Source organism: Colias philodice, chromosome 20 (genome assembly GCF_061535455.1).
Source record: "Colias philodice isolate Cphi_HAF_F1 chromosome 20, ilColPhil1 Martin Lab GWU primary, whole genome shotgun sequence".
Classification (NCBI taxonomy): domain Eukaryota; kingdom Metazoa; phylum Arthropoda; class Insecta; order Lepidoptera; family Pieridae; genus Colias; species Colias philodice.
The window spans coordinates 1,454,186-1,477,673 of NC_143105.1; the positions used below are offsets into that span (position 1 = coordinate 1,454,186).

The 23,488-nt window shown below is 32.1% G+C and overlaps 2 protein-coding genes across 3 annotated transcripts in view; one reads left to right on the forward strand and one right to left on the reverse strand.

Annotated features, from left to right (window-relative positions):
• LOC149479258 (neural cell adhesion molecule 1-like) overlaps nucleotides 1-23,488 on the forward strand; it is a 129,581-nt gene that overhangs the window by 61,136 nt on the left and 44,957 nt on the right. For both annotated transcript variants that reach the window (XM_089707828.1, XM_089707829.1), the window contains exon 3: nucleotides 9,197-9,344. In XM_089707828.1, the coding sequence (XP_089563954.1) occupies nucleotides 9,197-9,344 (148 nt within the window). The remainder of the gene's footprint in view (nucleotides 1-9,196; nucleotides 9,345-23,488) is intronic.
• On the reverse strand, nucleotides 18,797-20,662 carry LOC149479259 (uncharacterized). The gene has a single exon (XM_089707977.1). It carries the CDS (start codon nucleotides 20,279-20,281, stop codon nucleotides 19,214-19,216), a length of 1,068 nt encoding a protein of 355 aa, XP_089564103.1. The 5' UTR covers nucleotides 20,282-20,662; the 3' UTR covers nucleotides 18,797-19,213.

Consider the following 23,488-nt stretch of genomic DNA (forward strand, 5'->3'; position numbering starts at 1 on the left):
TTGGCTGTTTTTTGGGAAAACAAACTTCTGTTTTGGTAGGAGAACAAAATTATCGTATAGCAATCACAAAAAGAATATTGTGCGAGGAAAGATCTACTCCTTTAAGCATGTAAAAAGTTTCTTTTTCTGGGTAATCATAAGTCTTTGATTAGAAATCCATAGTAGATAATTAATAACAACAATAAAAATGTATTAGGTAGGTATTGCCAAACGGCAAGCATATGCTCTACATTAATAATTAATTTATATTCTTTTCACTTAAAATTCGTTCAGTTAGAACTGTATACCACCCTAAATATCACCACATGAAATTTATTTCTAATTAATTAATCACATCCAGCAACCTAATTCCGTGTTCCCGGAAGCCCGGCGGCGGAACAAACGCTAACGTTCACGTTTCCGTTGATATCGGCTAATGTCAAGTCGCTATCTGATATAGTATTTATACAACCGTCGTTACTGCGTGCACATTGGCGCTTCTGTGGCAATCAGGTTTACGCGGATATAGAGAAATGGATGTGAAATTTGCTTGAAAAATAAAATTGTCATACTTATTGCCTTTGCTGATTCGTTTACGAATTGCCTGGTGCTCCATTTGGGTAGGCCCAAGAGTTTATTACTTGTAAAGCAATTTTAAAATCGGTCAAGTAGTTCTTGTGGTATTCAATCAACCAAAAAATATTCATGAAATATCATAGTTTATTATTCTGAAATTTTCTGATTTTCATTAGTCACTAAATGACGATTTTGATAAGTTAAGTTAAACAAATATGTAGTTGTTGGAAAAAGATACGCTTCTTGTTTGAAAATTTCACAATTGTGAAATAGAGGAAAAATAATTTCGTATGCGGAACAGCTATCTCACAAACTCAAATACGAGCAAAACAACGTACAATAAAATCGTATATTTGTATAAACTACCATAAAGTTACACTTTTCCTCAACTAAAATAAAACCCTGTATTTGTTTATTTATAAATATTTTCAGTTTTTCCTTGAACGATACACCACTTACTTATTAAAGCCTACATTGAAGGCAAAAGGTATGCTATTACGGATATATACTGCAAGAGATATTGAACTCTATGTACGTTGGCAATGAGGAATAAATTTGTGTTCAGAAATTATGTCTACACGCGTTTTATTTGAAAATCGACACTTTTTTATTGGGCATTTTCATTAATAGGGATATTCGGAGTGAAGAATTTTATTATGGTGTCCTGGATTTATTTATTAGATACAAATACAAATTCCTTGAAGAAATTATTAATCATATCCAACTTATATTATAAATACAAATTTAGGAATGGATGTATGTATGTATGTTCATATGTATTTTACTTCGCAGGAAAACTACTGAACGGATTTTGATAATACTTGGCAATGACGTAGCTTATGTACAAGAATATATACTGTATACTAAAAAGAAGGAATTTCAATAACTTTATGTGACAAAGAAAGAATGCAATATTTAAAATTTTATCATAAAAAAATATTAAATCAAAAAAGTATATTAATTATGTATATTATGTACAAAGATTAAATATTTCTCATTCTTGCGTTGCTATTTTTCTATTAATATTTTTTAAATGTAAAGAATGGTCGACAAACGGTAAGCTGAAAACTTGTATTTTAAAATATGACATGAAAAAAAAAACCTTTCATTGTAATTTAAATGTGCAGAAATAAATCTATGCAGAAAGAAATTTAAACCATTTATTATAGATAAATTAGTTTAAATTCAATAAAAATCCAATTGTCATTTAATTTTCCACTTAAAAAAGTCCTAAAAACTGAAATGCTCAGCAAAACATAAAAAGGACCCAGACCCCGACATTTTAACGTAAATAAGCTGAAATAATAAATAATATGTACTTGAATATTATCGAAAGCGAAACGTACCGTCCGCGTCGTAACGTTTTACGAGTTACGAAATGTTGTGCTGATGTGTTCACTTGCCAGCTGATAATAAATTCAACGATATTATTTGTGGAAATATATTTAACCGACTGCGACAGAGTTGGTTCATTTTTTGGAGTGAAACTTCTTTATCGGGGTTGGAAAAAAATTTAGTGTAACATTTTTTCGTTACGCGTGACATTTTTCCGTTACGCGCCATCTTTTTCTTATCCCTACCACGCGTGATTCGACGTATTTCTGTAAAGTTGCATATAGTAAATTATTTTTTGAAAAATAAGGTCATAATGAAGTTTCACTTCTTACGTATGTACACTAGTACACGCACACATTTTTTTCTATAGATATTAGGTAGCTAATAATCTATACTCTGTAGTCTATACTTATATTATAAAGCTGAAGTGTTTGTTTGTTTGAACGCGTTAATCTCAGGAACTACTAGTCTGATTTGAAAAATTATTTCGGTGTTAGATAGCCCATATATCGAGGAAGGTTATAGGCTATATATCATCACCCTAAGATCAACAGGAGAGGAGCACTGCGGTTAAAACCGCAGGGCACAGCTAGTAAAATATTAAGGACTAGCGATATAGCCATGAAGAAAAACTGACAAAATCCTATTTAAAATATCTACGAGTTGTTTTTTAGGGTTCCGTACCGAAGGGTAAAACGGGACCCTATTACTGAGACTTCGTTGTCTGTCTGTCTGTCTCCAGGCTGTATCTCATAAACCGTGATAGCTAGAAAGCTGAAATTTTCACAAATGATGTATTTCCGTTGCCGCTATAGCAACAAATACTAAAAATGAATAAAAATAAAGTATTAAGGGGGGGGGGGTCCCCATAGTACAGAACCCTTCGTGCGCGAGTCCGACTCGCACTTGGCCGGTTTTTTTAAATTTTTAAAACCTCTGTTTAACCCATAGTTTAACCCGTGGTCAAAAATGTATGAATGGCATTCAATTTTTCAATGACTTTTAATTCAATGACTGGTTGAAAGACGCCATACTATTTAAAATTGATAAGACTGAAACTAGAGCTTCCAAGAAATTTATCGATTTTTCAATTTCAATCATATATTTCACATTATCCTATAACCAAAAATTTGAAAAAAAAACAGCGTTATACAATATTTTTGTAGTGTCGCTAGTAGGGCTTCTACAGCTTAACCTGGCAAATAAACCACTAGATTTTTGCCTGCGGATTCGCCCGCGTTTTCAAAGAAAAACCCGCATAGTTCCCGTTTCTGTGTTGCTGGTTTTATTATGAGTCACTAGAGTCTTAAATAATTTGGAAAATCTAAAAGTGCACGCCTCATAATTTTTTTTTAATAAATATTTATTAATTATTATTTTTGTTTATTTAATAACAATTAAACCACATCGAATCAGACCCTGAAAAATGAAAGGGTTCTATTCCTGAGCATACTCAAGCGTAAGAGAAAAAAAAAGACTCGATTACTAAAGTATTTCGGTCGCTATCGTGTTAACAAGAAAAAGGATCCGCACATACAGACACACGGACGTCCAAGACAGAACTTTTTTAAACTGTTTTTTAACTAGTTTAAATAACAAAAATGACATCAAAAATATCATGAACGTTAAAAATAGTGCTTTTTCTTAATATGTGTGTGTATGTATTATCTTACAAGTGCAATGTATGATACATAAAGACATTTTAAGTTTGAAAAATCAGATGTTTTGCGCGAAGTGACAGTAGTACCCACCTCAACGCTTCGCTTATGAGGCGTGCAAAAGTTATAATAACTTGAATCATTCACAAGACGCAATTTGCTAAAGCCATTGTGGTAGTGTTGACAGGAGTGCACGTGACGTCATTGTGCTGGACTCATTGTGTTGTTAATGACTTACCTGCCTTGTTTGTGACGTCACGGGACGGTTTTTAAATTTATACATTAATGGCATGATTAACGCCCCATTTGTTTGAATATTTAATAGGTTTTGCATTGTTTTTTTGTTGTGTGGTTTAATTAGTTTTTGTGTAGATTGTTGATTATAATTTATTAAAGATTAGATTTAAGAAATAAAGTAATAGACGGAAAAATAATACATACTATGCAATTCAATTGAGAATAGGATCGATTCAGCGCCATTTTTTTACGTACGTGGTGTTTAAAAGAATTAATAATAATTCGTGTTAAGAAATAACGTTTGCATTTAATTTTAATGTTTGAGTCAGGTAAATTAAAATAATCCGTTCTGAATGTTGAAATAATATGAACAGGTTTCCAAAGAAATTTTATTTTTCAAATGAAATTGACACATGAAGGTCATTTCAATCATATCAAAGGACTTTCCTACTTTTAGTAGAATTCATGTTATTATTTTATAAGGTTTACGTGTTTAATATATTTTTCGTAAGATAAATTATTATTTAAGATAAAGTTACACATTGAATTATATTTATATCCAAAATGCTTGTTTTAATGGTATTTTCACGAAATAAATCATTTCCTTATTCTTTTTCAGACGAAAATAAAATGAAACTTTGTCACAATTATATAAAGATAAAGATAATTTATAAGAAAGCTTTTACGCGAAATTTCACAGTTAACGCTGTCAGATCAACGTTCGGAAACATTTTACGTTTCATTAACCGAGTGAAAATAAATAAAAATATGTAAACGAGTCTTTAAAAGATTCTGTGTTTTCGCAATGTTTGAAAAATGAATAAATGCGGAATTATGATTAATGTTTTGTTTACATATATGTATTGCAAACTGTTTTTTACGTAGTTATCATGTTTTTGTTGCATTGATTTTGATTTTTATAGGTTTGATTGTTTATCTAAGGGCCGATTTTTCAATCCTTGGATAAAACTTACCCGTCCAATAAATTATTACACGATAATATTAAAATGTCACCTGTAAACTGTCAAATACCGGCAATTAGAATACATTTCATAAATGGTAGTTTAATACGTTATTCGACTAATAAGTTTTAACCAAGGATTGAAAAATCAGCCCTAAAACTAACATAAACTAGCCGGCCGCCCGGGCAGATATTTTACAGTTTTTTTTCCTAATCCAAGATAATCCCAGCTCGTCCTTGTTATGTTTTTGTTGTCGTCAAATCTTTGAGAGATGGTAGAAAAATGTCAAGCACTTCCCTATTCCCATTAAAAAAAAAGTTGTTTAACTATTTTTGACACAACTTTTCTCTATTATATACGATTTAACATTAAAAATTTTAGGGCAAACTATAGATCGTGTCGTAGAAGCTCGTAATCTTGGATTTGTATTCGATGAGAACCTCAGATTCGAAAAGCACTTCCACACAACTATATCGAACTGTTTCTATAGGTTAAAGCTACTGTATCGCATCAGAAACTATATCACCACACCCTTACGTATAAGGCTCTGTGAGGCACTAGTTCTCTCGAAATTTAACTTCGGAGATACTATGTACGGTGCAATATTGCTAGCAAGGACCAAGAATGCCATACAGCGGGTTCAAAACGCGTGTGCTCGGTTCTGCTGGGACATACCGCCAAGAGAGCATGTTACGCCATATCTAATCCAGGCAAAAACCCTCAATATGGAAAGACGCAGGCGCCTTCACTTTGCTGTGATGCTTTTTGAGGTGGTGACGTCACAGATACCAAAATACCTTTTTAATAAACTTAGGTGGGTAGGTGATGGCTCACACTTCACAAGAGCATCAACATACATGATGATTATGCCCAGATACCATACAACCGCCTTTAGAGGCAGCTTTGTATACAACGCAACTAAGTGTTGGAATAATCTACCGCCGCCGATACGTGAGTCAATATCTAAAAATTCTTTTAAGAATAAATATAAAAAACATTTGATTAACGAATTCGTCGGAAAACCTTAGTTGCGTTGTATATAACAGTTTATTATTATTATAATATATATATAGTATGCAATATAGTTGTATTCTTTTAATTCCTTATATGTATTTATAAACTGTGGTTATTTATTATTATGTAAATATATATATATATATATATATATATATATATATATATATGTATATAAGTATATGTATTTCACAATATGGGTAAAATAACCGCAATATATTATATTCTATACATGCAAACATATATAATTATTTTATTTCTTAATTAATTGTTTTATTATCTAATAGCAGAGAGAGACACTTTAGACTTAAGCATTTTGTTGTCTGGTGGGGCCCTGAAAACCAGCGCTATGCTGACCATATCGGCATAGCATAAGCTGAGCGGTCTTACCCTTTAGGTCGCCAGTCGCCACACAAATCTTATTCTTAGTTTTAATTTTTATGTTAGATTATATTTAAGAGTGTATTTTTATATTGTTTCCTTTTTTTTTTGTTTGTGTTGGTGGTGGTAATTTGGTGTGCCTAATAAAAATTATTTTATTCTTTTTATTCTTTTTTATTCTATTTTTAGAACGTTAGCAACTAAAGTTAACAACAATAGATTATAAAATTGTCCGTACTCTATTTAATTAAATTATTCAGACACAATTTTTTTACATAGATAAGTATATAATTGAGTACTGAACGAAAATATTTGTCGCAAATAAAGTTAATCACGCCCCTTATAAAATCAAAAAGCCACGTAACGAATAAACCAGTAATCCAATCAGAAGTAATAAAAACGGACAAAAACGTCGATCGCTCGTTCATTCGCAATTCATTTCGGTCATTCATTCGTTCATTCATGATTTATTTGCCGTAATGCCGATATATATGAGCCGATCGGCCGAGACTATAAAATTTAAAATCAGTCGCGCGGGAGAACAATTTTCGCGCGAATGGCGACATCGTTTTTTTTTGGAATGGAATGGTAATGGAAACAAATAGTTTGAATTAAAAAGTTTTTGGTGTATCATATTTATAGTTATTGCTCTGTTTTACACGTGGAAAACCTTTATCCCCGGAAAAATGAAGCTTATGTTTTGCTCTAGGTATTCAATTATTATTACTTATTCAAAATTTATTCAAAAGTAATAGACAGCCAGGCGTATCTGCCTTTTGCATTAAAATATTATTATAGATTAAGAAACCTTCTCAGAAAAAAATATGAATAAGACGAAAGCTAATTCAAATATTTCCGCTATTTTATCTTTAGAATAGTATCATTAATATAAACATATGAATGTGTATTAAATAGTGAAAAAAGGTTACTCGAGTTTTCGCTTATCATCACTGACATTTTAATTAATAATAAGTATACGAGTATAATAAACCGTTTCGTGATATACCAACGGCAACGGGATACCGAATTATAATAATATTATATGATGTCAAATAATGGAATCCCTACCTCAATTAATCCATACTAATATTATAAATGCGAAAGTAACTCTATCTGTCTGTCTGTTACTCAATCACGCCTGAACCACTGAACCAATTTGCATGAAATTTGGTATAGATATATTTTGATACCCGAGAAAGGACATAGGATAGGTTTATCCCGGAAATCCTACGGGAACGGGTTTTTATCTGAAAACGCGGGCGAAGCCGCGGGCGGAAAGCTAGTGTGTTAATAAATAATAAAATTTGTGTGACATAATAAATGCCCTATTGCTGAATTTCTCCGACCATTAATGCAGTCATTTTAATTATATTATTATTGTTTGCAGTGAAAGCTTGTCCTTACAATATAGTGTGTAAAATTCTCGTATCTAGAACATAGTTATTTTTTATAAACTTTTTTTGTATATATTCACTAGGCTTGAGAATAGGTCGTTAACTTTTTTTTTGCACCCCTAAGTGATAAGGGTATTCTGGCAGAACATTTTCCAAGGCAGTGATATTGTCAAAATAAAGATTTGTGTGTTTTTGCAGGTTAAGGTTATAAGATCAAATTCAAAATTTCAGTAGAAATTTATTATATTTCTGAATAACAATACATTTTTTTCAACGCGGGTAGAGCCGGGAAGTGCATCTAGTTGTTATTGTTTATCCACAATTATTATAAGACCAAAGATTATATAAAACTAGCTGTGCCCCGCGGTTTTTACCCCGCATTGTTCTGCTCCTGTTTGTCTTAGCATGATGATATAGCCTATAGCCTTCCTTGATAAATGGGCTATTTAACACCGAAAGAATTTTTCAAATCGGACCAGTCCTGAGACAGTTCCTGAGATTAGCGAGCTCAAACAAACAAACTCTTTAGCTTTATCTTATATATAAAATTCTCGTGTCACAATGTTAGTCTGCATACTCCTCCGAAACGGGTGGACCGATTCTCATGAAATTTTCTGTGCATATCGGGTAAGTCTGAGAATCGGCCAACATCTATTTTTCATATGTACCACGGGCGAAGCCGGGGCGGGCCGCTAGTATTAGTATAGATTGATAGTCAAACATTATAAATTATAATATGATTAATGATAGTGATTCCAAAAACTTTATACTTAATTCACGAGTTGAAATTGCGGGATAAAATGCGCTTTAGAGTGTATATTTCATGTGGAAATTTCTCACACATATTCTTTGAAGTTTAAAGCTGAAAACGTGTCGTATTAAAAGTTTGCTGAAGAATGAGTCTCAGCAGACCATCTGAATCAGTAATAAGTTTTTGTTAAAGGTCACGGCTTGACAGGTGTGCTTTCAATTGGTTTTAGCCTTTAGGTGGGCGAATGGGTTATATGCTTGTGATATGATATTCGAATTGTATATTAATTCGAAATAATAGTAATTTATCGTAATCCTGATTGCTATCGAAGTAGCTACAACGTATAGCTATACTAATATTATAAAGCTGAAGAGTTTGTTTGTTTGTTTGAACGCGCTAATCTCGGGAACTAATGGTCCGATTTGAAAAATTCTTTCGGTGTTAGCTCATTTATCGAGGAAGGTTATAGGCTATAATATATCATCGCGCTACGACCAACAGGGGTATGGAGCCACGGGGGTAAAACCGCGCGCAGCAGCTAGTTACTTAATAAAGGAAGTAAATTGAAAAGAAGGGGCATCGTGATGGATTGTTGCTATATAATCCAGAAACCATGCAACTAAAAATGCGAAGCTTTCACGCCAATGATTTTTTTTATCAGAGATATAATCTGGTCTCCTGATTTAAATATCAACACTCATACAACCGTCTTAGGTTATTTTTTTGCAAAATTATCCCAAAAAATATTTTTGTTTTAATTGTTTTTTCTATTCCGCAGATTTTTTGCCAAAAAATACTTTTATGAATAAAAATAGGATTAGAGACATTTATTTCAAAGAATTTTGCAATTCACTTATTCTAAAAAGTACAGATATTATGTATGGAACAGGTCAAACAATTGAAGTGTAGTGGACTTTGTTCCAGTGTCCACCATGGACGTGGAGGCGGTGGTGGGGCGCACCGCGTCGCTGCCATGCGATATTGAACCTGACTCACATGAAGATAGAGTCTATATGGTGCTGTGGTTTAGACACGCCGGGGGGAAGCCGCTGTACAGGTTTGTGGATTCTTAATAATTTTTTTGATACTAATAATAAGTAATAAAATTATAAAGAATATAAAAAAAATCGATTACCAGACGGGATTCGAAGTCGCCATAACCGTCATTTGAATGCTATTTAAAACTAAATATAAATATTTAATACCTACAGTAAAAAAACACGCTTAAATGTGAAAAAACGTGAAATTATAGTATCAATCGCTCCTTGATAAATGTATATATAATTTAAATTAAATTTGTCCGTTTAAAGTGGGTCAAAATCAAGTCCAAAAGAATCGGTTATTTATAAATATGCAGGTGAAGCTAACAAAAGTGTATTATTAATTGGCGATGTCTTAATTTATATTTGAAATACCTAGAACAATAAATTAAATACACACATTATAATGTAATGTAAATATTTAAAGCAGTTGATTTTGCAGAACTGTATTTTCTGCTCTTCATCCTTAATTTGCCTTAATTTTTACTACCTACTTGCTAATTGTTGAAAGGGTTAACAACTGACCTTGTGTCCTATGTTTATGATTACGTATATATATTGTGATCTCACAATTTTCCGCTCATATACTTATATGACTATCTTTACCTACTCTTACCGTGATTGAATAATATATTATCTATATTTTATAGCCTATAAGCGTTATATTGTAATTTTTTTTTGAGTTGAGTAGCAACAGCCATCGCTTCATCACAAAATCGATAACTATCATAAAAAATATATAAAACTTGAAAAAATATTCATACGCCCGTTAATTGTTCTTAGATTAATCAAAAAATGGTTTAAATACGTTTATTAACATAGCGAAGGGCCAATAACAATTAATCACAATTCGATTAGCGATAGCATCATTAATTATGATCATTCAGTTAACATAAAATCGATTTTGAAGGCGTTTTGTGTTCGCTAATGAGTTCCTTGTTTATTTAAAGTTAACAGTATTTTAGCGTTTTTGAAGTGCTTTGAGTAACATACTTTTCGATGTTATCATTCAGTTAAAATGCGCAATATAAATATAAAAAAATGTGTGCGTGTACTAGTGTACACACGTAAGAAGTGAAACTTCTTTATGACCTTATTTTTCAAAAAAATAATTCACTATTATATTATGTAACTTTACAGAAATACGTCGAATCACGCGTGGTAGGGATAAGAAAAAGATGGCGCGTAACGGAAAAATGTCACGCGTAACGAAAAAATGTTACACTAAATTTTTTTCCAACCCCGATAAAGAAGTTTCACTTCAAAACAACTTTATCATAAGAATTTAATTAACATTCTTTATTTTTTTGATACAAAATTAACTCCAATAGAATTTTGTTGAAATATAATAATAAATGAATTAATTCCTTAGGTAAGGGGAGTATCATTATAATATTCTCCAAATCTTTTAGTTTGAGGCATTTTTTGGTGTTTCTACAAATAGAAAGTGCATTATTTTTTATAGTGGGAAAATCATAGACATTAATAATATAATAGCTTTCTCAATTATTAACTAACATTAATTGCAAAACCTATTGAACAATAACATAGTTTTAAAAGCGACGTTCAAACGAAACCTGTATTCATATGTAATGGTAATACTTATCTAATCTTCTTCCATCTTTACCTACAATTAAGCTGAAGATTTGTTTAACCCCAGCACAAAAAACATTCTAAAAACCGCACACTCGATGAGGGTAACCAAAGATCAAATACTCTTGAATTATAAGCATCATCATCGAAAACGCGCACGACATTAATAAAACAGGCTCAGAATCATTTGCAAGATCCAATAAAGCTTATTGGACGTAATTTCTCAAAGTATAGAAACAGGTAAGACGCGTAATAAGGCCTGTGTACACGTGGTTAGAAAAATGCTTTGATCCCGCGACTCGCTATGGGGAGCGGCCGTCGTGTGTACACATCGTTAGGGGTAGGGCTGTCACACGGCTTGTTTGGATAAAAAACAGATGTTAGAATTCGTATGCTGCTTGTTTATGTGTTATTATCAAATTTTATAACTCTGATAATTTTTATAATGCTTTAGTAGACAATACGCTTCTGGTTTTATTCTTATTCGCAACCTTTATAACTATAAATATAAATATAAATAGATAGAATTTATAAATTTACAGAAGGCAATTTGTAGGTAAATATGATTTAATTTTTGAAAGAAAGTTAATCTTTTTAGCGAATAATAACTTTTTAAAAGGTTTTATACTTAAATGTCTTTGATATCTTAATGTACAATGTTTAGGTAAAATGAAACATAAGAATATATTTTATTTATACACTGCGATGTTTGTGCTTAAAAACCTTAATCAAATTTTTGGGATAGCTTTTATTTCTATTTTTATTACTCCCGAAAAACACGTTATGAACATGACAATAAAATGTTTCCAAGACATTAACGACGCTGTTGTTTTATTGGGTTTTTAAGTTACTCCCACGTGGATCAAAATTAAGCAAATACAAATTTAGAAATTAAAGATAACCACATCTTGTGGCGGGGAGCCGCTGGAGTCAGGCCGCTGGTGATCGGTCGTTGTGGAAATCTTTGGTGGAGTCCTATGTCCTGCAGTGGACGTCCTGAAAGGCTGGAATGACAAATGAATGAATGCCTGTAATGCAATTAGCCTCCCAGTGACCACGCTCGTTGCAAAGTGTGCGAAACGCCGGGATATTAATATAATGAATAAATCGCTTTTAAAATCCGTTAAAACTTTAATTTCTGAATATATAGTACTTGCTTAAAATCTAACACAAGAAAATATTACGTATAATATTTTTGGTGGCAGCCCTAGCAGAGCTAACGAAGCGTGCTACAAAATGGATTATCGACAGCCAACACTCACATCGCCGACAAATGATCGGCCTTCGTACATGCTAAACTGTCACATGTATTGCAACATTTAACATAAGTAATTATTATATGCTGATACTTGTGCCAAAATTACATCAACTATGTTTTTATAGAAAACTAGCGGTCCGCCCCGGCTTCGCCCGTGGTACATGTTTACGTTTTCTCTACATAAGAACCATCCTCGTACTTCAAGGAATATAATAAAAAAAGAATTATCGAAATCGGTTCAGCCGTTCTCGAGTTATGCGCTTACCAACACATTTTGCGATTCATTTTTATATATACCTAAGAAGATTGATACGAAACGGTGCATTTACATCAAACGAGCGAATGCTCATTCTAACCCCACTATGTCAAATTATTTTAGTCTAAACAGGCGTAGAGCATTCTTTTGTTGTTCTTAGTGGGTTCGAAATGATTTATTGTTCTACTAGGTATCTAACATACATTATAATTAGGTACTGTTTATGTATTAAGACGACTTCGCTTAAATATGGTAGGTACTAAGAGACACCCATCACCGGATTGACCGCAACGCGTAGCTTGCTTAAATCTCAGAGCTTTCATCTGCAGATTCAGGCTTACTTAAAATCATAGCTTAAAATGAATTGTATTTATTCATTATTAATTTACCGAAAATTAGAAGACCGAAATTTAGCTATGATATCAACATTGACAAATAGTTGTAGCTAGTTTAGTTGTAGTATAGGATAATAATTATTAATGGATCGCTTATTAATATAAAGAATACGCTGTTCCATTAGCTTGATTAATACGCATGTGATAATTATGTAATAAGTAGGTATTACAAACAACTGATATTTACCCTAAAATACTTACCTACTTACTTGAATATGACAATCATTAAATTAGTAAAACATAATATTAATTTTAAATAACACGACTCGACAAAAAAATTTTCGTTCTTTGTCCTAAAGTTTATACTATTATTTTCCAGTTAGTTATGCACAAAAACGAAAAGAAAATACCTTTTTTTGGAATAAAGTTTGCTTTTGTGATAGTTATAATAATAAGTAATACAAATTTTTCAATTTTTTCATTAATTTTAATTTTTTAAAAAGACCGCGCGGTGAGAGTGGGATATTAACGTTTACACTGTGCCGCTAGATGGCACCCGAGTGATAAACAACCATCAGGTATTATTTACAAGCCCAGAATAACTTAAAATGTCGTCACGAAAGTGTAAATACGATGCTGATGCATTTTGTTTTATATGTGGTCAATTTTTTAAAGTTCGAGACGTGAAATATGAACTAAAGACATCTCACGTTCTCTGTGAAGCCTATGAAGCATATTTTGACTGTCCTGTACGGAATCAAGATAAGCCATGGGCTCCACATGTTGCTTGTAGATATTGTAAAAGGTGTTTGGAACTTTGGAAGGTAAAGCAAATTCCAATTACAAATTTTAAGGCCATGGGCTGCAGGATGTCAAAGTACATATGCTGCATGCTCATTTGGATAAATTTAAAAACAATATGGGAGCCTATTCCGAAGAGCAAGGAGAACGTTTCCATCAGGACATCATGAATTTTGAACAACGCTATCAAGGTCAATACAATGAAAACATGATGGGCGACTATATTTGGGGTTTATTGAGAGAAAGTAGCTATGAACATAAAAGAAAAAGTAAAAGTGTGCACTTTTAAGTTATTTTCCACTTTTCTGTAAGCTAATTTGATAGTAAAACTTAATAAAAATAATAAACATTTTTATTTCAATAGTTTTATTTTCAATCAAAAATTAAAATCCGAGATTTTTAAAAATTTCCTTCAATCAGTCTTCTAAGCACAAAAGCAAAGTTTTTCATGCCATATATTTTTTTTCCGTCTAATTACGACCTAAACTACGAAATTTAATGCTTTGCAATCAAAGTCAAATTTCATGGTGACCCGTTGTAATAGGAGTATATTCGGCTAAACTGTACATTATAGGGCGTGGAGTTAGAATCGTAAATTTTTTTGTGGTTAGCTATTGTCCTATGGAACCTAAATCTGAAATTTTACTTTGAGGAAACTTTTAGTTTTTGAGTTACGAATTTTTGAAAATCGGAAAATTACTATAGAAAGTTACTCCATCTTGCTTTTGTTACGCATATTTATTGTTTTGACAGTGTCAAATTTGGCGATGCATTCAACGTAAAATAATTCGAGACGCTCAGCTTGCTCCGCTCGATTGTTTAATTGCAATTACAATATTTTCATTTTCTCTCACTAAATCAACATTCAATATCCACAACACCATCCATAACACTATTTTTAGACTCAAATAAAGTCTCAATTTCCTAAATTTTATTCCACGTAACAAACCGGTTAAATCCAGTTACGCTGCCACTATTAGCGCTGACAGCTAACTTGCAGCGCGCTCGTGACTGTCAAACTTTGACGGCCATATTTGTGACGTCAGCAGACGCGTATCGTTGGTTTTAGAAAACTCTTTGTGTGGGATATTGCGTGAAGTAATATTTTTTTATTGGTATTGGGAATTGAGAATTTTTATCGTGATTTGCTTGTAGTAAAATTGTTATGAAAATTGATAAAACTATGAATACTATTTCATTTTTAGGCGAATTTAAGGTTATGTAGGTATCTAAAAAGCCAACTTTTGATTGTTAGAATACACAGTCTAAACGCAACTAATTTATATTCACAAAAAAGTAAAAACATCATAATATTAATTTTCTATTTTTCCTGCCGGATAGATACAATTAAACTTTCATGATAAATTCCGAGTTGACTAATTTTTGTTTTGCTATAAGTTTAGAAAGTAATTCTATAATTATTTTTATCTACCCATAAAAGTTTAAAATTCAACTAAAATAACACTAAGCACTTTTACACTCCATAAACTGACCGCACTGAAAGTTGTTTCTAACGAAAAGTTTACCTGCCAACTACTTACTACAAACACGCCAAGCCTTTTGTGCATAATTGAGTACTATTCTTAAAATATACTAGCTTTCCGCGCGTAGCTTCGCCCGCTTTGTATATCTATACTAATACTAATCTTCTTCTTATATATAAAATTCTCGTGTCACAATGTTAGTCTGCATACTCCTCCGAAACGGGTGGACCGATTCTCATGAAATTTTCTGTGCATATCGGGTAAGTCTGAGAATCGGCCAACATCTATTTTTCATATGTACCACGGGCGAAGCCGGGGCGGACCGCTAGTAACATTATAAAGCTGAAGAATTTGTATGTTTGAACGCGCTAATCTCGAGAACTACTGGTTCGATTTTAAAAAAAAATCTTTCGGTGTTAGATAGCCCATTCATCGAGGAAGGCTATAGGCTATAATATATCATCTCGCTAAGACAAACAGGAGCGGAGCACCGAGCACAGCTACTACTTACTAAATACCTTCCTCAAGAACCACTTTCTATTGAAAAGCCGCTTCAAAATCCGTTACGTAGTTTCAAAGATACATTGGGACGGATAGATAGCGACTTTCTTTTAAATACTATGTAGTTAGTGATTTGTTTGTTGATTTTCTTTGTACAAACTTACTAATAATGTGTGAGAATGGATGGATTATATTTTTAAGGAAAAAACTACTCAATGGATTTTATTTTATTTTTATTTATTTTATTTATTTATTTCTTTGTAATCATACAGCATTACAATAAGTAACAATTTTTAATATATTAGTACAGAACTAAGAGCCAATTAAGATTACTACTTAGATACGTTAATTTTTTAAATGACATATTATCAGAAAGGAGTGTATTACATGTTTTGGTGAATTATATAATATCTTAAGAAAGGTTAATGAATAATTAAACAGTTAAATCTGAAATCTCCCTTTGTGTGCGTGTGTGTATGTGTGTGTGAGTGTTAGTGTGATGTGAATGTGTGGTTGTCTGGACTTGCATGTTAGTACTAAAGCCGAATTGTATGTGAATTTTGTTAATTTCTTTTATAAATCTTTGCTTTGATAAAAGAAAAACATCTAGTTCTCTATAGTCTTTATTATATATATGAGAAATTCTACACATAATTCGATTCTTTGCGTAATTACTACTAGAATTAGGAGTGTAAAATAATGATGTGTGACGAGTTCTAAACTGAGGGGTGTTGAAATACACCAGTTCTAGGAGTTCCGAAGAATCAATTCTTCCATTGCATAAAGCATGAAGAAATAATAAGTCATTTTTAATACGTCTAAGTTGTAATGGTTCTAATTTAAAATATAAGCAAACATCCGTATATGTGTTGAAGCAGTGTTTAGCTTTAAAACACAAAAACCTTAAAAACCTTTTTTGGATAGATTCTATTCTATTTACGTGTTTAGCGTAATATGGAGACCAAATATTTGAGGCATAATCGAGTATACTCCTGACAAATGTAGAATACAAAACTTTGATACAACTAATATTTTTGAAACTTTTACAAGTGCGTTTGATAAACCCAAGTTGTTTAAGCGCCTTATTCACGACTACGTCCATATGCTGTGTCATACTTAATTTTTGATCGATAATTACACCAAGATCTTTCACCCAGTTGACTTCTTTTATTGGATCGTCATTTAATGTATATGTGAATGAAATGGGTGCCTTTTTTCTAGTAATTGATATTTTTTGACATTTTTTTATATTGACAGTAATTCTATTTTTTCTATAATAGGCTTCTAAATTAGTAAGGTCGCTTTGAATATTTTTACAATCATTAATAGATTCAACAGCAAGATAGATTTTTTTATCATCCGCATACATTAGATATTTAGAGTGGATAAAACAGGTGAAAATATCAAACAGATAAGCGTTGTACAAAAGAGGTCCAAGTATTGAGCCCTGCGGAACTCCAGATATGATATTTACGAAGTTACTTTTAGCTCCTCCAATCACTACAGCCTGCATTCTTTTACTGATATAAGAACAGATCCATCGATATAGATCACCTCGTATACCGATAGCATATAGTTTTTTAAGAAGTATGATGTGATCTACACGATCGAATGCTTTTTCGAAATCCGTGTAGATCACATCCACTTGATTACCCCCATCCAGTTGTTGCAATGTATAGTTTGTAAGTATAGATAAGTTTGTTACGGTAGAGCGTCCCTTTATAAAGCCGTGCTGTTCTGGTGGAATGAATTTATATATTAAAGGACTTATTCGAAGATGTATAAGTTTTTCAAAAACTTTACTGAGTGAGTTTAATATAGAAATCGGCCTATAATTGATAATATGGTTTTTAGGACCCGATTTGTATATAGGGACAATAAGAGCTTCCTTCCATTTCGAAGGAAACTCACCAAAATGGTTTACTGACAACGAAAATATAATGGACAAGGGTAACGCTAATGTTTCAGAGCACTGTTTTAAAAAAATTGGTGGTATTTCATCGCTACCTGCGCCCTTTTTCCCTTTAAGTGACTTTAAAACACGTTTAACCTCAGAAATTTTGAAAGAAATATTAGAGATAAGTTCATTATTCGGACACGAAACTGGAAGGTTGAATTCTTCATATGACTTAGCAGGTTCATCAAAAATGCTATGAAAGTGTTTGTTGAATTCAGTGCATATGTCTGTTTCGGTACAAAAAATTTTATTTTTATAAATCATACTTTTAGGATATCCTTTTGAGCCCGTCTTTATAGATTTTATGTACGACCAAAAACAAGTCGGATCTTTCTGAATATACGATTGCATTCGATCAAGGTAGAGTGAAAAACATTTTTCCTGTAGAATCTTTTGCCTCGAACGAAGTAGACTAAATTCATCGTAGTCAAGGGGATTTTTGTATTTTTTCCATCTTTTGTGAAGTTTTAATTTATCTTTTATTATATGTATTAATGCTTTGTTGTACCACCGGGGAAAGTTTTTCACAGATTTATATGTTTTTGGAACGTGTGTGACAAAACACTCATTTAGTATCCTGTAAAACACATCAACTATATCATCGATATGATCACCTATTAAAATGGATGGCCAATTAATTTTTGAGAGAAAATCATTAACGTCTGAATAGTTAGCACGGTAAAAATTGTAACGGACTATCTTTGATTTCTTTATGTATTTGATACTTAGTTCAGAAATATCTATTTCCAAAGCAGGGTGATATATATCTTCAGGTACCAAAGGTCCCGACGCTTTACTGACATCTATTCGGAAATTGGAAAAAATTAAATCGAGTATGTTATTCTTGTCGTTTGTAATAAAGTTGTACTGATCTAGACCGGAAATACTACACATGTCCAAGAAGTCAGAAGCAGCAGTCTGCATTTCAATAGAGCCTTTTATTAACTGCATAACATTAATTGGGGACCACTTGACATTTGGCAAATTAAAGTCACCAAAGATTAAGAAATTATCGCTAGGAAAATCAATGAGTAATTTAGATACTGATGCAGTAAACATTTGAAGAGTTCGGGCCTGATTTTTATCTGGAGGTATATAAGCTACACAGATATGGAGACCTCGATTATTGTGTGATAGGACAGTTGTTGAAGGTATACTCACCCACAGACATTCGACGGCCTTAGGTCTCCAATCAGTCATAACTTGAGCTTGAAGGATCTTGTTACAGCAAATCATTACACCTCCACCTCGTTTTTTTGTTGAGGTAGTACAGTCTCAGTCATTTCTAATGATATCGTAGCGGTCATCACACAACTCCCTATCAAAAATACCTTCCGCTAACCATGTTTCCGTGATTAAAATGACATCAAAATTGTTCAAAAGAATATTATTATAAAATTCATGTGTTTTAGTTTTAAGTCCTCTTACGTTCTGATAGAAGAAATTAATGTTATTAGCCATTACTATAATTTAAATAGGAACTAAAATAATTAATATCCGACACTAAAAACATGTTATTTAATTCGGCTATTAGTGGTTTTGTTAATTTATGTGTGTTATTTGTATTGAAAAAAGTGTGTGTGTATGAAGATGTATGGGAGATATTAACATATTCTACGGGTATAATTATAAACTTAAAAGTGAACATTTTATCAGCAGCAAGAATAATAGTTGATAAATTAATTAATATATTCGGCTTAATTATACAATTTTTTGTAGATCCCGCTTTGAATTTATACATAAAGCTGGAGATTCTTCTGATTTTCTTAAAAAAATGTTACAATTTCTAACCCATACAAATTTATAAGAGTTCTGAACAGCCAGATCCTTAGTTTGTTTCAAGAGGGCCTTGTTCTCAGGAGTCAGGTGTTCAAAGACGAAAAACTTAGTAGTAGGACCTTCCACACCAACATTGTTAGTATTTATACCCTTTTTCTTACGTATACCAGAAAGAATTTTATCTTTGTATAGGCGGTCCTTCAGTTTTACGACTAACGGCTTGGGACGCCCAGATATATTTTTAAATGGTTGGACTCTGTGAGCAAATTCAATTTGATCGCTGCATAATATTATACCCGCATATTTCGCAATTTCAGTAATTATTTGTTTAGGATCTTCGTTTGTTTTTTCGGGTAGACCAATTATTTCCAAATTCCATTGCCGCGACCACTGTTGCTGTTTGTTCATGAGATTACGTAACTCATCCATTTGATTATTTTTGTCTAGAACTACAGCTTCTAACTTTTCAAAATTTTGTTGGAGATCTAAATGTTCAGATTGAAGCATATCGTAGGATTCCTTAATTGTTTTAACTTCCGTAGACATTTCCGTAAGTTCATTCTTGATTTTTTTTAATAAACAATTTTTTATTTCATCCAGAAAATCTTCTTTTATCTTTTTCAGTTTTTCATCCAGCAATTGTTCAAAGTAGCTTAATAATTCGGGTGTCGTTAGGGCTGCATTGGTGGTAGATGGGGGATTGAACTCCGGTGTAGCTCTCGAACTTTGTCCGCTGACATCCGAAGATGGTTGGCTCTGCTGTTGATGAACTGTATTCTTCATACCGCCGCGAACTGGTGTATTACTGTTGTCGCCTCCTTTGCGTAAGGCAGCCGTGCAACTAGGGCATTTCCATTGGGTACGCATGGAAGTAGAATTATTCCCAAAATCAACGCATTCGGAGTGAAAAACAAGCGCGCATGTAGTACATTTTATGCGTCTCTGCGTGACACTTATGCTATTTTTACATGCCTCACATAATAGACCCATATTTAGTTTATTATTTTTAATATAAAAATAAAGTAAAAATTTGGCCTATAGTTGGGTAATTTCTTGGTGATGGCAACACTGAAGCACGTCAGTACGACAGCGATCTGTTGTCTTTGGAAGGCGGAAATGTCAATAACTTCATCTGACAGAAACTTCAATTATTTATTTTATCTCTGTTTACCTTCAGTTTGTAAAAAAATGTTGTAAACAGAAAACAAAATGTGCCTTTTTACGCCAAAATTATAGTTCATTAAGTTTATTCTTTTACTTAACTTAGTTTTCACAGTTCACTTTAACACGTTTTTAAAAACCGCACTATGAAACACACACTCATCTATTTTTAATACATTAAAAACTCAGCAGCAAATGTTTATCGTTACTCAGATGACAGATGTGATGTGATTATTTTGTTGACATTTGGCACAATATACACATACACAATAACACATAGGAAGCTATGGACATATTTTTGCCCGTGGTTTAATTTGCGGGTAAAACCGCGCGACGGATCTAATTTTAATATGTTATTTGATTAATTCAAACCAGAGCCAACTTAACAGTTTTATGATGTTCTTTAGAATAAATAATTCCAAGTATAATGTCTGTTATTACCTACTGAAAAAGGAAACTGTAAGGACATTTTGTGGTAACTGGACTCTCTTATTATGCTATAGACTACAGTAAAACTACAAGGAGCATAAAACACACAAGAAATGAACCAATGTAACGGTATCATTTAGTTGGAACATTTTTTATCTGTACGTTTTTAATATTATTATAGTTTGAACAGGACGGCAGGATAAACGAAAGTGGTTTCTTCGACTCTATCTTAAAGTATACTAGCATAAATTACGATGAAAATCTATTCAATAATTTTTAACATCTAAGCAAATGAAAAATTTCCAATTTTTGAAGTCCATTAAAATAGAGTCGAATTGCAAAAATATGCAAGCAATTGATTTGTTTAAACGCTTCACAATCATTTTTATTTTTCACATACGCTTTGTGACTCGAAATACGCTAAAGAAATATGACACGCCTCGCGAGCACGATTTAGTTAAATTAGTTATTTTATTGGAAAACCGTTTTGTTTTAAGCTCTGCGTTTAATCGTTGTGCCGTGTGCGTAGTAAATGTGATAAAATGCAGTTTATTCGATTTTTGAAATTGGTTTAACTTTTTTTTTCTGACGTCATAACCTACTAGCTACACGTAGTCAATATTTAGTAATCTGTTCGAATACTAGCTTAACATAAAACATTAAATAAATAAAATAAAATCAAACAAATAGAAACCAGAAGAAATACTTAAGTCACGTTTTATGAACTATATTTATACTATAAAAACATATTTTGTTATTGAAAATATCTAGTTATTATAATCTATGTTAAAATAATTAATTCTCTGTTGAGTTCTCTGTTAATTTGATCGCCGTCTATTGTCTGTGGTCGTCCTTTGTCTTTGATTCCTGCACGAGTATACGCTCTGTAAGTTTAATGATAATTATAACTGCTATAAATTAAAGCCAAACTATATAAATTTATTTATATTATAATAAGGTAATTATAAGTGAAGTTGTAATAGTTTTATGTGGTATTTTTATGACTGTATCCTCTACAAAGATTTTAACTAGTTTTACAAGGTATGTAATTCCTTTATCATCGTTATATAATAGTATATTAAAAGTTCATAAGCGATGAATATATAATTAAATGTAGTTATGAAATATGCTACGAGAGCTACACAAGGTGGAATCCCGTAGCACTTCACACAAACATTTATATTAGTTAAAACATGTTCTTTTGCGTATTTATTAGTATTGTAAATTCCTTTTCGTGTTTATATTATTTAAGAGTTTGTAAAAAATAATTTAATTAAAATAAACTCATATTTGTTTATTAAATTAGATATTTATACACTAAAAATGAGATTTATAAAAAGAATAAACATTTGGACTTTACTATAACTATTTTTTAAACCAAACTATTTTATAAGTCGAAGCTCACATACACCATCCATCTCTTTCCTTCTCAAGTACCACAGTCCACAGATACAACCATCTCATGCTACGAAATTTCTAGAATGTTCCAATTTATCGCAACCATAAATTACGAGTATCGACTCGTAATCAACGTTGCATCAATTAGTATCAGATTGAAGTAATGCTATCTCAATTGCAAGAGGCTTCAGTTTTGACATACCAATAATTTCTTTTGAAATTAATGACGAAAATAATTATACAGTACTTGTGTTTCTCATGATTTTGCAAAGATGAATATTGATGAGTGCCTTGTTGAAAATTGAATTATTGTGATAATAACTGCAAGTATTGTTTTGAAAGAAAATTTGAATACACAGCTACCAGGAAAACATGTTTCACAGAAGGTGAAACAATCTATTGCAATAGATCTCTTAACCATCATCTTGATAATTTTGATGGAAATTCAATTAATTATTATTACACAATACTACTAATCCATTCTAAGAGCCGTAGTGTATCTTAGTTCTATCCCATAGTTCTATTCCTAGCTTCGTATTGCCCCACGCTCGCGATATTGAAATTTCATCGGGGCACCAACCGAGACAAGTGTCTCTTTGGTTCGTTACCTGCATTCTGTGGTGTAAAATGTAACCTTTAGCGAGTAACGTACTAGAGTAATTTACTTGAGTTAACGTAACGTACTTTAGATGTATACTCTATATGTATAAAGACTTTAAATTTTCAAGTACAGGTCGCACGGTAAATTAAGAGCGTTCGGGGAAAGAAGAAGTGTAGTGACTGAAATTAGCAAGCTCCACACTCCTAATTGCATCGAGCCACTTTTATTGCGTGAACTATACTGGGCACTGGCCGGTTGAAATTATTTCTCACTTTAACTAATATTATCTGTCTCTATGCACGTATCTAGCAATATATACTCATCAAGGGCCAGCTCGAAAGTAGATTTAATACAACTTCCACAGTATGTATAGTGATGAAATTCGACAAACACTAAAATAACACTAGAATACAGAAAATATTGTGTCGGTATTAATATATTTACTTACCTATTCCATGTTTTAAACTCGTCCTCGTGACATTGTAGTACATATAGTGTATAAATTAACCCTATTATTATGATTTAACTTAACTGGGTGCGGAGGCGTAAGTCTAGTATAATAAAATATATGAAAAATACAGTAATATATTTTATTACACATTTTTGCT